The following is a 19,624-nucleotide window of genomic DNA, read 5'->3' on the forward strand; positions in this document are numbered from 1 at the left end:
CTTGGCTGTTTGTTGTGAACATCTTGGTGGAGATCTAGTTGCCTCTGTTGTCAGCAGTGATAGGGCAGCAGTGACAGCTTCATCTCACACATTGAGCTTCCATGGTATTCCTTCCAAGCTTGCCAAAGTCTGAGTTGGCTTTTGTTCCTGCCAATAATTGAAACGGTCATGTCAGATTGGTAAATCCATGCTCGGAGATTGAATGTACTCTTTGGAATTGATAGAGCTCATTGATATTAGTCTCCTGAATAACTGTCCGAACAGTTGTTTGGATGAAGCAACTAAGCCCTTTTGGTGCAGTAGACTGCATGCATTTATAAGGCGTTGTTGATGGTGAACTTTGGTGGAATAAGTTGTATGCATGTGCAGTGTACCGGTACCACTGACACTTGTGCTGAATGTTCTGGAGTAGATCTAGTGGCAATCATCGTCAGCTTTGATGGTGCAGCACTGCATCCATGGCAGCTTCATCTCACACATTGAGTGGAAAGGTTGGTCATGGATGTCTGTCCAGTATCCATTTGATGTAAGACGGGCAAAATCAGCTCCTTCAATTTGACCGCCCATTGACAGGTCATTAGGCTGGCCTGCCTTCCAGTTGCGGTAGCCGGTTCCAGCCTTGCCATCTTCACCACAAACCCACTCACCCTCTTTGCCCCTATCTGTGCAGTCGATCCACAGAAACCTGATGCTGTTGGAGGCTGTCAGGTTACTCATGAACTCATTCTCTCTATTGGAGCTGGGGACAGCCATGTGAGCGCCCAAGCTGTGACACAGTGAGTGGACATCTCTCCACATCATCTTCGTCTTGGTCAGCATGTAGCAAGACCGGTTCCATTCCACCCATCCCTCAGGGCAGCTGTTGATATTGTGTACCTGCCCGTGTGTCAGAGCTAGCATAGTTGCCATGATGAAAACTGCTGTCAGAGATGTGCTCTTCATCCGAAAAACTGATTTTACAGTATTCATGAGTCTGACTTTGTTGCTCATTCTCAGTCTACAAATCAAAATGTACATGTATATGCTGAGATGGCTTCAGTTATATGGTCCTTGCAGCAAAACATGTCCCGCATATGTATACATGTACCTGTACTTCACTGGTGTTCTGAATGTACATGTAACAGAGTTGTGATCCAACCAAAAGCAGTATCAATCACACAGCAATTTGGCCGGTTACCACCAATCTTTTTAATTTAGTGAATAGTTTCTTTGAACATAGGACCACTTGTAACAATGGGTGCACTGATGCATGAGATAATTTCAGTCAACCTTTTAATAATATCATTATTGCAGGAAGATGATAATTTTGGTACTGTCTTGTCAAATTTTGATTGATGATACCATTAGCTTGGTAGCAACACCATTGTCTGATAGCTGGAAAGATTAAATATTCAAATGCCTGTTATGCCCAACACACCCGGCCACAGCTTGAAATATCACGTTCATCATGTTCATTGAACCTCTGGTTATCTGTTTGGAAAATGTACCATTTGAGTCAATAAATAATTCAGATTATGTTCCACTATAAGAATGATGAAAGTTCAGGTCATATTATTTCAGACCTAGTTGAAGTTATCTAAGGAAGAACAACTTTCTTTTTCGAACAAGTTCGCAACACAGTTAATTTATGCCAAACCGTAGCAAGCATTTGTTATGCATGAAAATGTTACCATTTGAAACACTTTTCTTTTTCAGTTTCGAATGATTGAATTGGTCGAGTCACCCCTCAGATTATATACAACAATGAATAATGGAGTTCTGAGCACGAGTTTGGGTAAAGTTTTACATTAATATGTAGTTTTGTCAGTGAGAAGATAAAATATCGGCTCTTCGGCAGATGAAGTTCTGTTGGTTAGAGCATTCATCAGCAGTGCAAGTTTTGTAGTTTTGATGTAAGAGTGTAAAGATCAGTGACCACTTGTGATGGGTGAAGGGAGATATGACAGCCAATCCTGTTAGAAATCCCTAATGTTTTTCAGCTGTGCTAGTGGACTAGGTCCATTTCTTGTCAGCAGCGGTGTTATGTTTATGTGCAGTCAGATAACTCAGTGCATCAGATTTTAATTCAAATTTAACTCGCAAATGGCTTATTCATCCTTTGGACTGTTTTGTACCATTGCAACAATTTCAGGGAGTAAATTCTTCAAGGTCTGAATTTTCAGTTGTGGTGACTGTTGATGTACTGTACACGTACATGTATGTAGTGTGCAGTGTGGTCTTCATCACTGTTCTGATCCTTATTTCTCCAAAATTCTTCCCCTTCTTTATCTTTTCAGCTATGGGTTTGTTTGTTTGTTTGTTTGTTGGGGTGTTTGTTTGTTTTTATATATTCAAACAGTGGCTAAGCTGTTGTTTGACAACTAGTGGTAGGAGGTTGACAAAACGTGAAAATCATTAACTAAAACAAGTCAGTAAAATGCAAAGGAACAAGTGAACAAAATGTAAAGTGCGGCTGAAGTTTATTCTCAGTGATCACTCCACATCTGCACACAGGTAAAATGAAGTAAAGTGAATACATAAATTCTAAGGAGGATCTTTCTGTAGCTGTAATTTTAACAGACTCTATCCACCATGGCCTAGAAGCCAGTCCAGTTTCTTGATGATTCAAACAAGAAGTTGCATTTTGTGTGACAGTTCACTAGTAAACTTTGACTAAGCTTTCAACTTGTCATTACTATATCAGTTGAAACAGAAAACAGTGAAACAACAACTCACAAAAATTCTTGCTCATAAAGCAGTTTCACTGTTCAAACTATCCATTTCCTTTTGTAGTTGGCAGCAATTAAGTACAAGAAACCACTAAAAAGAAAAAAAAATGGTTTGACCTGGCAGAGATTTTAAAAATTGCACTCAGTGGAAAATATGTGAAAAGTGATTTTGCAAAAAGGGTTCAACTACGGCTGACTCTACATGTATATGCATCAATAGCAAGCTTAAGCAATTAACCAATAGTCCTACCAGAATTCTCAATTAAACTTGCCTATTATATTCTTCAAAGTCTCACCTGACACGTGTAAATGGAATATTAACCCTTACCTCCCCCAACCACATAGAATTAAACAGTAGTAGTAGTAGCAGTTAATTCTGTGGGGATAGGTCTGGTAGGCCCATAACAGCTGGCTTTTGCATTGGGTTTGGCATCGCTCAGAAAAACAAAGTCCAACAGCCTCTGTGCACAAAGTCCCCTATGGGTGTTTAACTTTGTGTGAATGGGGAAGGTTAGGGCCAGCAACCCTTGGGGGGTTAGGGTTAAGAATTCCACAGTCAGTTGTTTGTCACTTGTTTGTTTGGGTAGACGTTACAAATGGATCCATGGACAGCCAAATAAATCATCACTGGCTAATTAAAAATTTTAAAAATAACAGCATAAAATGTAAAACTGCAAAGTCTAACCCCAATTTTTGCTTCGTGTTCTGAATGCTCTGATAAAGAATTACCTGAAGGAGCCAAATTGTTGTCAGGCTAGGAGTGATGGTGCACATTGCATGCATGGTGGATTCATCTCACACACATTGAGTGTTGTTATCAGTGGTCGCTCCAATCTACCCACTGGCCACTCGGTATGTGACCGGCCAAGTCTGCTCCACTGCAAGCTTTCTGGCCAGCTCTTGGGGGTAACAAGTTTCACCGAAGCTTGTGTACCTTCCTGAGTGCTATTTGCAATATGTACAGTCCGTCTGTCCACAAAATACAAGAGCATAATTTGGCTTTGATTAATGCTTAGTTGAAAGAGTAATATCGGATTATTGAATGCTTGCTCTGTCATTAAATGTGCTGCTGGAATCCATCGGAGTTGTTGGTATCAGCCTCTTGAATAAGTCTTCTAACAGTTCCCTGGATAAAACGATCGGTCACTTTCACTCTCGACATACTGTAGTGATGAAAGTGGCATGACAAACATTCATTCTTGACTCAGTTCCTGGACCCCTTGAAGGTTGTGATGACAGCCTGGAAATTGTAGCAGTCCAGTTGGTAGCAACATTTATCCATGCAAGTTTTTGGCCTGTGAAATCAAATGACTTGAATAAAATTATTTCTGAAGAGTTTGTGAGAGGAAACCCCTGCCAGGAGTGCTGATTGTCATGGCGAAGATCTAGTAGCATTGGTTGTCAGCAGTGATGGTGCAGCATTGCATGCGTGGCAGCTTCATCTCACACATCGAGTGCAGTTGACGGTCGCCCCAATCTTTCCAAGAGCCATTTGGTGAAAGACTTGCAAAGTCAGCTCCGCTGCCATCATTACTTCCTGGCCAGTTGTTTGGCTGGTTATCTGTCCAATTGCGATAGCCATTTTTACCCATGCCATCTTCACCACAAACCCACACCCCCTCTTTCTCGCCATCAGTGCAGTCAATCCACAGCAAGTCAATTGAGTTGGAGGCTGCCATGTGACTCATGAACTTGTTCTCTCCGTTGGAGCTAGGGACAGCCATGCGAGCGCCCAAGCTGCGACACAGTGAGTGGACATCTCTCCACATCATCTTCGTCTTGGTCAGCATGTAGCAAGACCGGTTCCATTCCACCCATCCCTCAGGACAGTGATCGGCAATCTTTGCTTTCACAGTCAGTAACGCTATTATGATGAAAACGTTTTGAAATATTGCATTCATATTGTTGGTACATGCAGCCAACTGATGAAAATTGAGAAATTTCCTGGAGCACCCGACAATTTTGTGCTGTATTGTGAGTAAGTTGCTAAAGTGACATAAAGGCAAAACAAGGAGTTACTTGCAGAGATTATAGTTTTAAATACAGTCGTGGTGTGTTTATATATTTTTGCATAGAACTAGTCGGTGGCATTGTAGATATGATAAAGTCCTGAAGTATCAGTAAGTGATGCCATTAAGAGACAATTTTCTGAGCGCTACAGGACATAGATGAAGGCTATTTGGGCTATTTTTTGAGCCTGTTGCCAAGTCAACATTAATGCAAACTAATGAATATTAAATATTTAGTGTACATTACATGTACTTAGACTATTATATTTTGCATTGTGGCTATGACATAGTCATTGAAGCCAATGATCCATTATAATAAATAAAATCATGTTTGCTTAGAACTACTCTGAATGTCTGTGATCTTTGTTCAAAGGCAACAAAGATGGCAATATTGCATTTGCTGTTTATTGTTAATCTTACTTCCCTCTATGAAGTGGTTGTTTAAGATTAACATTAAAAGTTCCCTCTCTTGTGCAGAGATTCATCACCAACGGTTACCAAAACCCTCATTTTTTCATTCCCTTTTTCATGTCAAAGACCAAATACAATCAAGCCATTTCATGTGTCAGAGATCGCATTCAGTTTACTGTATGTGCACAGAATGCCATATCAGTGAACTTATTTGGGTAGGGTAGTAGTTATTGTATTAACCTGCCCCCATGTCAGAGCCAACAAAGCTGTCATGATAAAAACCACTTGATATACACCATTCACTACAAAAGCTCTTTTGCCAAACTTCTTGGTTCCAACTGTGTTAGCCATGCTCAATCTAACTAGTGGATTCTGTATTTGGACTCAGTTTGTTTGGTCGTGCTGAGAAAAACACCCTAGAAATACTTGCCAGCAAAGCACAATGCTGCTGTAAACCAGCCAATAGCAGTTATCAATCACTTAGCATTTTAGCTGGTAACCCCTTATTGTAAATCAGAGAAATGTTTCCTCAGGCAGAGGACCATTCACGAGAATGGGTGCACTGATGCCTGATAAATTGTTAAATATGTAGAAACATATCTGTAGAGGAAAACGGTCTTTATATCGTGGGTTCTGATTTGATCGATACTGTGTGACAACGGTGCCTTTGTTCAGTCACCACTGTAATTACTCTGAATGCCTAGTGCCTTATTATGCTCAGTACACCGACCAGTAATGAGCACCAGTATAATTATTGTAAACCTGCAGCCTCTGGTTATGTATTGAGGGAAATGTTATTTTCCACTGAAGATATTGCAATCAAATTTTACTTACTATAAGAACATCGGAAAGCATAGAAGTGCATGTATTTTTCTGTGGAATGTCATTTGAGGTACATTGTTCATGTTTCTAAAATGGAGTAAGCAAATTTCTTCAATACAGCAGTTTTATGACACAATTAGATTAAGCAGAACCATCACAAATTGCACATTATTACAGAATGGATACACTTACAGCCTTTGCTTACTTTTCAATGTTTCATAACTCCTTCAACCATTCACATGATTCCCCTGCCACACTGATATGCCCCTCACTTGCAGACTACTTTCAAGGTAGTAAATACACATTGTAATGAATGAGGAATTCTTCACATTGACCATCAAAGTTCAAATATCAACCAGTGGCATCACCCTAAAAGGGAAACCTTTGTTAGGCAACAAAGCACACTCTCTTATTAAGTGTAGGGATATGCAGAATCATTTCTTTCTGCAAGTGCAAATTTTTAATGTGTACTGCAAGTATATTTGTTGGGCCAAAGGTTTTCCAAATTGAACACGAAAGTATCAGCAAAAATGACAACTCTTCTCAAATTAAAACCAGTAGCAGCTACACCACTTTCAAATGCATCTAATCTAACGGCTAATTTCTTTTACTAGTATATTCATTTTGTTTTGGGGTTTTTTGGGGGGGTTAAATGCATTGAAAAGAGTACATTTTAAACTTTTAAATTATCCGTGCTTTCTAGGATAACTGACAGTCCTATTGCTGTGATGTCATCCAGGGAAGACATTGTTCAGTGCATAGATTTTTCTGTTCAACTCATGAACCTAGAATACACTTACTAACAACACATCTGAGAAAGGGATTGAAGCTTGTTGCTGCATGTGCACAAAAGAGCAATGAATCAGCAAAGACGAGAAAATTAGTCCAGCAAACTCTACAAAAATGCAGAATTTTTTTGTGTACAAACAATCTGACACAGAGGCTTTCTTCCTGGGATGACATCACAGTCTTCCTCTCGAGTATGGAAATACTGACAAGCATAAAAGCCGGAAAGACAGTAAAACACCCCTTGAAATAGTGAAACATTGCAAATAAGGTTAACTGCGACACAAAGGTGCACTCTGAAGGTTTGTCATCAAACAGTTCCGTTGCAAATACCCATTTACTCATTTTGTTTTCGGTGTTTGTTTTTCTTTGTTCTGGCAAAGTATTTATGGTACCCATCAAGCAGACTCTAAGAATATGAATATCACTCAGATTTTGTAAAGATTCTAGCTCACATCAGCAGAAAACTTGAGGTCAGATTTCTGTCTCAGCGGTTCCTTTTTTTTCAAAGTAAAGTAACTTCCTCCATGTATTTGCGTTTCATACATGTATGTTATATATTCAAAATATGTTTACATTTCAAGAATGTTCCATTTACTTTCATTGTCCAGGATTATGCATCCATGGTTGATGTGTTGAAGTTAGTGAAAGAGGGTATAAGCAACATACATGTAGAATTTTCATTCCACGCACAAAAGGTGAATTGACCTATCTTCACAAAAGGTTTTCAAAACATTGCATGAAATGTTTGTGCATAAAAGTTTTTCCAGAAATAAAATGCAACTACCTTCTCTCGTACTAAAACATGTACATCACTATATGCAAAGCTATAAATCTATGGACCAACGACCAACAATCTATGGATCAATGCCTTTATCATGTTAAAATGTTTCTCTTTTAAGATCTGGTCCTCTATAATAGTGAAGTTCAACTTTGTTCCAATTGGTCATCTGTCAGTGCACTGAGGAATGTGGAGCAAGATGTGTTGAACTTGGTTCCTGGGCACATCACAATTTGCAGGGAATAGTTTTGAGATGCATTGTTTGAGTTGGCAGCTGTGTACCGGTACATGTACATGGGTACATACTTATGATGTTTGAGCTTTACCTTTAACATTAGATGTGTTCAATAATTTCAGTAGCCTGCATGCATTTTTTAGGCATTGTTCATGGTGAACTGGAATAAATAGTTAATACATGAACATGTATGTACAGTGTACCACTGACACTTGTGCTGAATGTTCTGGAGTAGATCTAGTGGCAATCATCGTCAGCTTTGATGGTGCAGCACTGCATCCATGGCCGCTTCATCTCACACATTGAGTGCAGAGGTTGGTCATGGATATCTCTCCAGTATCCGCTTGGTGTGAGACGGGCAAAATCAGCTCCTCTGCCATCTCCATTCCTTGGCTGGTTGTTAGGCTCACCTGTCATCCAGTTTCGGTACCCTATTTGAGTCTTGTCATCCTCACCACAAACCCACACACCCTCAGTGTCACTGTCAGTGCAGTCGATCCACAATTCATCTGGAGCTGTCAGGTTACTCATGAACTCATTCTCTCTATTGGAGCTGGGGACAGCCATGCGAGCACCCAAGCTGCAACACAGTGAGTGGACATCTCTCCACATCATCTTCTTCTTGGTCAGCATGTAGCAAGACCGGTTCCATTCCACCCATCCCTTAGGGCAGCTGTTGATATTGTGTACCTGCCCGTGTGTCAGAGCTAGCATAGTTGCCATGATGAAAACTGCTGTCAGAGATGTGCTCTTCATCCGAAAAACTGATTTTACAGTATTCATGAGTCTGACTTTGTTGCTCATTCTCAGTCTACAAATCAAAATGTACATGTATATGCTGAGATGGCTTCAGTTATATGGTCCTTGCAGCAAAACATGTCCCGCATATGTATACATGTACCTGTACTTCACTGGTGTTCTGAATGTACATGTAACAGAGTTGTGATCCAACCAAAAGCAGTATCAATCACACAGCAATTTGGCCGGTTACCACCAATCTTTTTAATTTAGTGAATAGTTTCTTTGAACATAGGACCACTTGTAACAATGGGTGCACTGATGCATGAGATAATTTCAGTCAACCTTTTAATAATATCATTATTGCAGGAAGATGATAATTTTGGTACTGTCTTGTCAAATTTTGATTGATGATACCATTAGCTTGGTAGCAACACCGTTTTCTGATAGCTGGAAAGATTAAATATTCAAATGCCTATTATGCCCGACACACCCGGCCACAGCTTGGGGAAGTCTAGTGTTGATTATCTGCTCTATGATGAAACTGGTCACATTGACATTCATTGAATTCATTCGTTGGATCAGCTGGTCGCTACTGTCCTTTCTGCTGACCCAATCAGATGCTCAGTGACTATGACTGTAAACCTCAACTGAAGATCGGTCAGAAACCCTATCACTGGCTTTGTCCTCTTTCTGATTGTGATGTCATTTGGCAAACCTGGCCTTGAATGCACACAAAGGTTTGGAAATCTAGTTTGAGTCAAAAAGAACAAATATTGATAAGACGCCACAATGCTTGTAATTGTGGAAGTACCGGTAGATTCCTATATGGCTTAGGTTGACAGAATTCATACCTTTAGTTGGCGTAGATGTAGCTTTGTTTTGTTTTGTTTGTTTGTTTGTTTGTTGTTTTTTGTTGGGGTGTTGGGGGTTGTTTGTTTGTTTGTTGGGGGGGTGTTTGTTTGTTTGTTTGTTTGTTGGGGTGTTGGGTTGTTTGTTTGTTTGTTTGTTTGTTGGGGTGTTTGTTTGTTTGTTTGTTTGTTGGGGTGTTGGGGGGGGTGTTTGTTTGTTTGTTGGGGTGTTGGGGGTGTTTGTTTGTTTGTTTGTTTGTTTTTATATATTCAAACAGTGGCTAAGCTGTTGTTTGACAACTAGTGGTAGGAGGTTGACAAAACGTGAAAATCATTAACTAAAACAAGTCAGTAAAATGCAAAGGAACAAGTGAACAAAATGTAAAGTGCGGCTGAAGTTTATTCTCAGTGATCACTCCACATCTGCACACAGGTAAAATGAAGTAAAGTGAATACATAAATTCTAAAGAGTATCTTTCTGTAGCTGTAACTTTAACAGCCTCCATCCACTATGGCCTAGAAGCCAGTCCAGTTTCTTGATGATTCAAACAAGAAGTTGCATTTTGTGTGACAGTTCACTAGTAAACTTTGACTAAGCTTTCAACTTGTCATCACTATACCAGTTGAAACAGAAAACAGTGAAACAACAACTCACAAAAATTCTTGCTCATAGAGCAGTTTCACTGTTCAAACTATCCATTTCCTTTTGTAGTTGGCAGCAATTAAGTACAAGAAACCACTAAAAAGAAAAAAAAATGGTTTGACCTGGCAGAGATTTTAAAAATTGCACTCAGTGGAAAATATGTGAAAAGTGATTTTGCAAAAAGGGTTCAACTACGGCTGACTCTACATGTATATGCATCAATAGCAAGCTTAAGCAATTAACCAATAGTCCTACCAGAATTCTCAATTAAACTTGCCTATTATATTCTTCAAAGTCTCACCTGACACGTGTAAATGGAATATTAACCCTTACCTCCCCCAACCACATAGAATTAAACAGTAGTAGTAGTAGCAGTTAATTCTGTGGGGATAGGTCTGGTAGGCCCATAACAGCTGGCTTTTGCATTGGGTTTGGCATAGCTCAGAAAAACAAAGTCCAACAGCCTCTGTGCACAAAGTCCCCTATGGGTGTTTAACTTTGTGTGAATGGGGAAGGTTAGGGCCAGCAACCCTTTGGGGGTTAGGGTTAAGAATTCGACAGTCAGTTGTTTGTCACTTGTTTGTTTGGGTAGAAGTTACAAATGGATCCATGGACAGCCAAATAAATCATTACTGGCTAATTAAAAATTTTAAAAATAACAGCATAAAATGTAAAACTGCAAAGTCTAACGCAAATTTTTGCTTCGTGTTCTGAATGCTCTGATAAAGAACTACTTGAAGGAGCCAAATTGTTGTCAGGCTAGGAGTGATGGTGCACATTGCATGCGTGGCGGATTCATCTCGCACACATTGAGTGTTGTTATCAGTGGTCACTCCAATCTACCCACTGGCAACTTAGTACATGTATGTGACCGGCCAAGTCTGCTCCGCTGCAAGCTTTCTGGCCAGCTCTTGGGGGCAACAAGTTCCAGTGAAGCCCGTGTACCTTCCTGAGTGCTATTTGCAATATGTACAGTCCATCTGTCCACAAAATACAAGAGCATAATTTGGCTTTGATTAATGCTTAGTTGAAAGAGTAATATCGGATTATTGAATGCTTGCTCTGTCATTAAATGTGCTGCTGGAATCCATCGGAGTTGTTAGTATCAGCCTCTTGAATAAGTCTTCTAACAGTTCCCTGGATAAAACGATCGGTCACTTTCACTCTCGACATACTGTAGTGATGAAAGTGGCATGACAAACGTTCATTCTTGACTCAGTTCCTGGACCCCTTGAAGTTTGTGATGACAGCCTGGAAATTGTAGCAGTCCAGTTGGTAGCAACATTTATCCATGCAAGTTTTTGGCCTGTGAAATCAAATGACTTGAATAAAGTTATTTCTGTAGAGTTTGTGAGAGGAAACCCCTGCCAGGAGTGCTGATTGTCATGGTGAAGATCTAGTAGCATTGGTTGTCAGCAGTGATGGTGCAGCATTGCATGCGTGGCAGCTTCATCTCACACATCGAGTGCAGTTGACGGTCGCCCCAATCTTTCCAAGAGCCATTTGGTGAAAGACTTGCAAAGTCAGCTCCACTGCCATCATTACTTCCTGGCCAGTTGTTTGGCTGGTTATCTGTCCAATTGCGATAGCCATTTTTACCCATGCCATCTTCACCACAAACCCACACCCCCTCTTTCTCGCCATCAGTGCAGTCGATCCACAGCAAGTCAATTGAGTTGGAGGCTGCCATGTGACTCATGAACTTGTTCTCTCCGTTGGAGCTAGGGACAGCCATGCGAGCACCCAAGCTGCAACACAGTGAGTGGACATCTCTCCACATCATCTTCGTCTTGGTCAGCATGTAGCAAGACCGGTTCCATTCCACCCATCCCTCAGGGCAGCGATTGATGATATTAACCTGCCCCCATGTCAGAGCCAACAAAGCTGTCACAATAAAGACCACTTGATGTACACCACTCACTGCAAAATCTGTCCTGGCAAACTTCTTAGTTCCAACTGTGTTGGCCATGCTTAATCTAGCATGTAGATTCTGTATTTGGACTCAGTTTGTTTGGTTGTGCTGAGAAAAACACCCTAGAAATACTTGCCAGCAAAGCACAATGCTGCTGTAAACCAGCCAATAGCGGTTATCAATCAGTTTGCATTTTAGCTGGTAACCCCTTATTTTAAATCAGAGAAATCTTTCCTCAGGCAGAGGACCATTTATAAGAGTGGTTGCACTGATGCCTGATTAAAGTTTCTGTCCGTATATAGAATAAAAGTCTGACGAGGAAAATGGCCTTGATATTTTGGGTTCTGATTTGATCGATACTGCATGGCAACCGTGCCTTTGTTCAGCCACCACTACGATTACTCCGAATGCCAAATGCCTTGGTAATTATCATGCCCAGATCACCTACCAGTAATGAGCACCAGTGTAATTATTATAAACTGGGGTGGATAATAACCTGTTTATGTTAACCTGCACCATTGTCGGAGTCAGAGACAACAATGCCTTTGCAAAGAAAACATTTTTACAATACATGTACATGTAGTACTGCATTCATTGTGGTGGCCAACTGATTGAAAACTGACCATTTTTTTCCCCGAGCACCCGTCACTTAATGTAGACGTAGATGGAGGTTTATGCTGTCTTCTGTGTCTCTTGCCAAGTTGCAGCAATGCAGAGCAGTGGTGTAGTTAGAGCGGGGTTCTGCAAAGGCAATTTCTATCATAATTTACATCCAGTTTGATATTTTGCAGAACACCAGTCAGAACATCTCACCAATCAAAGTCAATTTAGCTAGCAACCCCAGTGTCATTGTAACCTTGTTAGTGCTTCTTGCACATGAATACCATCATTTTGGAACTAAGATAGTGCCATGGGACACATCTTAAGCATAACTTCATGTCTAAACTTTGTCTCCATTCACCTCTGCTTGGACAAGTACTCCATGCATCAGTACATGCATACCCTCATCAGTGAAGAAGGCCAAACCTGAATTTCTTGGCTGCAGCTTGAAGTTACGCAGGAGTCTATGGTTGTGGCTGCAGCCACTTCCCATAGAGTTGTGTAATGTAATTTCAAGCCGCAGCCAAGATATAGCCAAACAGAGGCTCGGGCAAGTGTTTAAAGAGCACCTCTAAGGAAAACATGTTTTCTCTGATTTTATTTGTTCAAATAAACATGGAAGCATCCAAATTGAATGCAGTGTCATTTGTCTTCAGAGCTGAACTATAACAACCTTAAAAGGTTTTTTTTTTATTCACGCCAAGATGGGAATTGTGAGTGTTGATTGCGTCATTTGGAGAAAACAGAAAAAATGAGGGGACCCCTCGCCCTGTGTTCTTAGTGGATAATCCCTTGTGCATCCCAAACAATGCATTTAGCCTCGTTTTCTCTGTTTCCTTCGAATGACGCAGTCTACATTCAGAGTTCGCTTCTAGGCATGAACCAGAAAGGCCCTTTTTAGCTCTGAAGACAAATGACACTGCGTTGGATTTGGATGCTTCCATATTTATTTGAACAGATGAAATCAGAGAAAACATGTTTTCCTTAGCGGTGCCCTTGAAACTGGGTAGCCAGTGGCCCACGTAGAAACCATGTACATATCTGTATGTGCACTCATTGGTTAGCACTGACTGCTATGCATGTACATGTACCAGTAGCATATTGTCTTAGAAACAAGTTTTCTACAAGTTTGTCCTCTTCTTCAATGTATAAAAACTCTTTTACTAGTATATTCGTTTTGTTTTGTTTTGTTTTGTTTTGTTTTTTTGGGGGGGTTTGGTTAAATGCATTGAAAAGAGTACATTTTAAACTTTTAAATTATCTGTGCTTTCTAGGATAACTGACAGTCCTATTGCTGTGATGTCATCCAGGGAAGACATAGTTCAGTGCATAGATTTTTCTGTTCAACTTATGAACCTAGAATACACTTACTAACAACACATCTGAGAAAGGGATTGAAGCTTGTTGGTGCATGTGCACAAAAGAGCAATGAATCAGCAAAGACGAGAAAATTTAGTCCAGCAAACTCCAGCAAAGTCCAGCAAACAAAAATGCAGGATTTTTTTAGTGTACAAAGAATCTGACACAGAGGCTTTCTTCCTGGGATGACATCACAGTCTTCTTCTCGAGTATGGAAATACTGACTAGCATAAAAACCGGAAAGACAGTAAAACATCCCTTGAAATAGTGAAACATTGCAGATAAGGTAAACTGCGACACAAAGGTGCACTTTGAAGGTTTGTCATCAAACAGTTCCATTGCAACTACCCATTTACTCATTTTGTTTTCAATGTTTGTTTTTCTGTGTTCTGGCAAAGTATTTATGGTACCCATCAAGCAGACTCCAAGGGCGTTTTTGAAACATATGGAATCGGCTTAGACTTCGGTTTCGCTGGTTCCAGCCATTTTGAAGCAGCATTGGAAACCACATGTTCAAGCTCTGACTGGAACCAGCGAAACTGAAGTCTTAAGCTGAATCCGTGCATTTCAGAAATGCCCCAAGACTAGACTTCAACTTGGGGAGCCATCTTTCTTTTTCAAATGGCAAGGAATTTTTTAAAACAATTTACAATTTATTTGTAATTAAGTGAGTTAAGATTGCGTACCCTTTGTCAACCCATAAGAAATGCCTCAAGAAGGTTAGTATTGTTGAAGATATTTTATATTACACTTCCTTCCCCGCAAAGAGAGGAAATTCGAAAGTTTTATTTTAACATTCCAAATTTCATTGATACGTTCTGCAAAATAGTACAGCAAGGATGTCAGCTTTTTGTAGAGTGGCACAAATTTGACAGCAAGCTGCAAAGTGTCTGTTGCAGATCCCTGTTCCTTAGATAGTAAATGATGACATTAAGCCAACTGTTCGACATGAGCAGCACATTTGACAAGACGACTGCGTAGAAACTGTCATTGTACTCCATGGTTTCTTGCGAGGCCAGTATCGACAGCATTATTGTACAGGGCACCCAAGTGATTATCAGGGTGCCAGTTATGATGGCAATGGTGGTGATCGATCGGACGTTGACCATGTGCAGCATGCGTCGGCCATGCTGATTGCTGCTCACCTCGGCTGCAATTTGCTTGCTGTGGCGTCGGGCAATGACCAGGACATGGGCGTAGATGATAAATATAGTTACGAGGGAGATAGAAATCAAGAGAACGGCAATGTAGACTCGCCAGTCCTTGTTTAATTGTTGGTCTCGCCGAGAAAAATAGTCTTCACATACCTGATGGCTGAGGACATTGCTGCTTTGAACCAGCAACAAGCAGTATTAATCACCTGTTTTTATGGCTGGTAACCCTAGTTTTTAATCGGGGAAACGTTTCTTTTTTCTCATACAGAGGACCTTTCATGAAAATAGGTGCACTGATGCCTGATAAATTTACTTGCAGCCAGTATCAAGAAATCTGAAGAGGAGAGCAGGCTTTATTTTCTGGGCTTTGAGTCGATTGATATTGGCTTGGCAACAGTACCTCTATTCAGCAGCCACCACGATTGTCAAGAATACCAAATGTCTGTTAGGTTTGGTACCCGTGCCTCTATTAAGGAGTGGCAGTGTAATGGTCATGAACAGTCAGCTTCGGAATGTCTCATTACAACATATGCAGTTTTCCCCTTACATATAATCCAAAGAAATTGTTGATGTGTACTACATGTAGCTATAAGAACAGTGGACTGCTCATGTGTAGTCGTCTGTGCCATGTTGTTGTTGTTGTTGATATTAAGAGGAGAAAGAAAATTTGTTCGGTAAAACGATTTTATGATTCTTTTAAATAATCAGAACTGTCACGAGCTGTACATTCTATTTGACATGGATGAACTGCACAGACTTTGGTTTCAATTGTTTGTATCTCTTAACTGTTCACTTCATTTTTTCTTCAGCAGTTTATGTCCCAGGCATAGGCAGATTACTTTGAATTTTGTCAACCAACTGGTATGTAAGTGAATAAGAAATGGTGTGCATCAACCAGTGAAGAACAAATCAGCCAAATCAGTGGTGTCAGCTCTAAGAGAGGCCATTGCTCGGCAACAAAGCACCCTCTCAGTAATGCACAGAGCTCATTTCCAAAATCCTCTCTTTCTAAAAGTGTCAACTACATTGGTCATTCGCTTCCATGGTTTTTAAATAAAGTTATTGACAATAAAACACTTTATTCCCTTACTTTAATTCACTCCCTTGCACAAGGCTGCTATAGCATTGAAATACCACAAGCTTAACATGTATAACTCAAATTCAACATATTTTGAAAGGCAATGGTGTCAGACACATTCTTACACAACAGTGTTTCTGAACATGAATATCACACAGATTTTGTAAAGATTCTAGCTCTGATCAGCAGAAAACTTGAGGTGAGATTTCTGTCTCAGCGGTTCCTTTTTTTCAAAGTAAAGTAATTTCCTCCATGTATTTGCGTTTCATACATGTATGTTATATATTCAAAATATGTTTACATTTCAAGAATGTTCCATTTACTTTCATTGTCCAGAATTATGCATCCATGGTTGATGTGTTGAAGTTAGTGAAAGAGGGTATAAGCAACATACATGTAGAATTTTCATTCCACACACAAAAGGTGGATTGACCCATCTTCACAAAAGGTTTTCAAAACATTGCATGAAATATTTGTGCATAAAAGTTTTTCCAGAAATAAAATGCAACTACCTTCTCTCGTACTAAAACATGTACATCACTATATGCAAAGCTATAAATCTATGGACCAACGACCAACAATCTATGGATCAATGCCTTTATCATGTTAAAATGTTTCTCTTTTAAGATCTGGTCCTCTATAATAGTGAAGTTCAACTTTGTTCCAATTGGTCATCTGTCAGTGCACTGAGGAATGTGGAGCAAGATGTGTTGAACTTGGTTCCTGGGCACATCACAATTTGCAGGGAATAGTTTTGAGCTGCATTGTTTGAGTTGGCAGCTGTGTACCGGTACATGTACATGGGTACATACTTATGATGTTTGAGCTTTACCTTTAACATTAGATGTGTTCAATAATTTCAGTAGCCTGCATGCATTTTTAAGGCATTGTTCATGGTGAACTGGAATAAATAGTTAATACATGAACATGTATGTACAGTGTACCACTGACACTTGTGCTGAATGTTCTGGAGTAGATCTAGTGGCAATCATTGTCAACTGTGATGGTGCAGCACTGCATCCATGGCAGCTTCATCTCACACATTGAGTGCAGAGGTTGGTCATGGATGTCTCTCCAGTATCCGCTTGGTGTTAGACGTGCAAAGTCCCCTCCTCTGCCATCTCCATTCCCTGGGTAGTCGTTGGGCTCACCTGTCATCCAGTTTCGGTACCCTATTCGAGTCTTGTCATCCTCACCACAAACCCACACACCCTCAGTGTCACTGTCGGTGCAGTCGATCCACAATTCATCTGGAGCTGCCAGGTGACTCATGAACGCATTCTCTTCATTGGAGCTGGGGACAGCCATGCGAGCGCCCAAGCTGCGACACAGTGAGTGGACATCTCTCCACATCATCTTCGTCTTGGTCAGCATGTAGCAAGACCGGTTCCATTCCACCCATCCCTCAGGGCAGTGATCGGCAATCTTTGCTTTCACAGTCAGTAACGCTATTATGATGAAAACGTTTTGAAATATTGCATTCATATTGTTGGTACATGCAGCCAACTGATGAAAATTGAGAAATTTCCTGGAGCACCCGACAATTTTGTGCTGTATTGTGAGTAAGTTGCTAAAGTGACATAAAGGCAAAACAGGGAGTTACTTGCAAAGATCATAGTTTTAAATACAGTCGTGGCGTTTTATATATTTTTGCATAGAACTAGTCGGTGGCATTGTAGATATGATAAAGTCCTGAAGTATCAGTAAGTGATGCCATTAAGAGACAATTTTCTGAGCGCTACAGGACGTAGATGAAGGCTATTTGGGCTATTTTTTGAGCCTGTTGCCAAGTCAACATTAATGCAAACTAATGAATATTAAATATTTAGTGTACATTACATGTACTTAGACTATTATATTTTGCATTGTGGCTATGACATAGTCATTGAAGCCAATGATCCATTATAATAAATAAAATCATGTTTGCTTAGAACTACTCTGAATGTCTGTGATCTTTTGTTCAAAGGCAACAAAGATGGCAATATTGCATTTGCTGTTTATTGTTAATCTGACTTCCCTCTATGAAGTGGTTGTTTAAGATTAACATTAAAAGTTCCCTCTCTGGTGCAGAGATTCATCACCAACGGTTACCAAAACCCTCATTTTTTCATTCCCTTTTTCATGTCAAAGACCAAATGTAATCAAGCCATTTCATGTGTAAGAGATCGCATTCAGTTTACTGTATTTACACAGAATGCCATATCAGTGAACTTATTTGGGTAGGGTAGTAGTTATTGTATTAACCTGCCCCCATGTCAGAGCCAACAAAGCTGTCATGATAAAGACCACTTGATATACACCATTCACTACAAAAGCTCTTTTGCCAAACTTCTTGGTTCCAACTGTGTTAGCCATGCTCAATCTAACAAGTGGATTCTGTATTTGGACTCAGTTTGTTTGGTCGTGCTGAGAAAAGCACCCTAGAAATACTTGCCAGCAGAGCGCAATGCTGCTGTAAACCAGCCAATAGCAGTTATCAATCACTTAGCATTTTAGCTGGTAACCCCTTATTGTAAATCAGAGAAATGTTTCCTCAGGCAGAGGACCATTCACGAGAATGGGTGCACTGATGCCTGATAAATTGTTAAATATGTAGAAACATATCTGTAGAGGAAAACGGTCTTTATATCGTGGGTTCTGATTTGATCGATACTGTGTGGCAACGGTGCCTTTGTTCAGTCACCACTGTAATTACTCTGAATGCCTAGTGCCTTGTTATGCTCAGTACACCGACCAGTAATGAGCACCAGTATAATTATTGTAAACCTGCAGCCTCTGGTTATGTATTGAGAGAAATGTTATTTTCCACTGAAGATATTGCAATCAAATTTTACTTACTATAAGAACATCGGAAAGCATAGAAGTGCATGTATTTTTCTGTGGAATGTCATTTGAGGTACATTGTTCATGTTTCTAAAATGGAGTAAGCAAATTTCTTCAATACAGCAGTTTTATGACACAATTAAATTAAGCAGAACCATCACGAATTGCACATTATTACAGAATGGATACACTTACAGCCTTTGCTTACTTTTCAATGTTTCATAACTCCTTCAACCATTCACATGATTCCCCTGCCACACTGATATGCCCCTCACTTGCAGACTACTTTCAAGGTAGTAAATGCACATTTTAATGAATGAGGAATTCTTCACATTGACCATCAAAGTTCAAATATCAACCAGTGGCATCACCCTAAAAGGGAAACCTTTGTTAGGCAACAAAGCACACTCTCTTATTAAGTGTAGGGATATGCAGAATCATTTCTTTCTGCAAGTGCAAATTTTTAATGCGTACTGCAAGTATATTTGTTGGGCCAAAGGTTTTCCAAATTGAACACGAAAGTATCAGCAAAAATGACAACTCTTCTCAAATTAAAACCAGTAGCAGCTACACCACTTTCAAATGCATCTAATCTAACGGCTAATTTCTTTTACTTGTATATTCATTTTGTTTTGGGGTTTTTTGGGGGGGTTAAATGCATTGAAAAGAGTACATTTTAAACTTTTAAATTATCCGTGCTTTCTAGGATAACTG

General features: G+C 40.0%; 1 protein-coding gene across 5 annotated transcripts in view; it reads left to right on the forward strand.

Moving 5' to 3' along the window:
* ltn1 (listerin E3 ubiquitin protein ligase 1) overlaps positions 1–19,624 on the forward strand; it is a 79,608-nt gene that overhangs the window by 24,463 nt on the left and 35,521 nt on the right. Inside the window, exon 24 of one of the 5 annotated variants that reach the window (XM_087146201.1) lies at positions 671–1,307. The exons of the other annotated variants lie outside the window; for them this stretch is intronic. Coding sequence (XP_087002327.1) covers positions 671–689 — 19 coding nt within the window. The 3' untranslated portion in view covers positions 690–1,307. Of the gene's footprint in view, positions 1–670; positions 1,308–19,624 lie in introns of those variants that run through there. 5 annotated transcript variants of the gene reach the window in all.

Source organism: Acanthaster planci, linkage group LG15 (genome assembly GCF_054643075.1).
Source record: "Acanthaster planci isolate LZ-2023a linkage group LG15, COTS_SCS, whole genome shotgun sequence".
Lineage (NCBI taxonomy): Eukaryota > Metazoa > Echinodermata > Asteroidea > Valvatida > Acanthasteridae > Acanthaster > Acanthaster planci.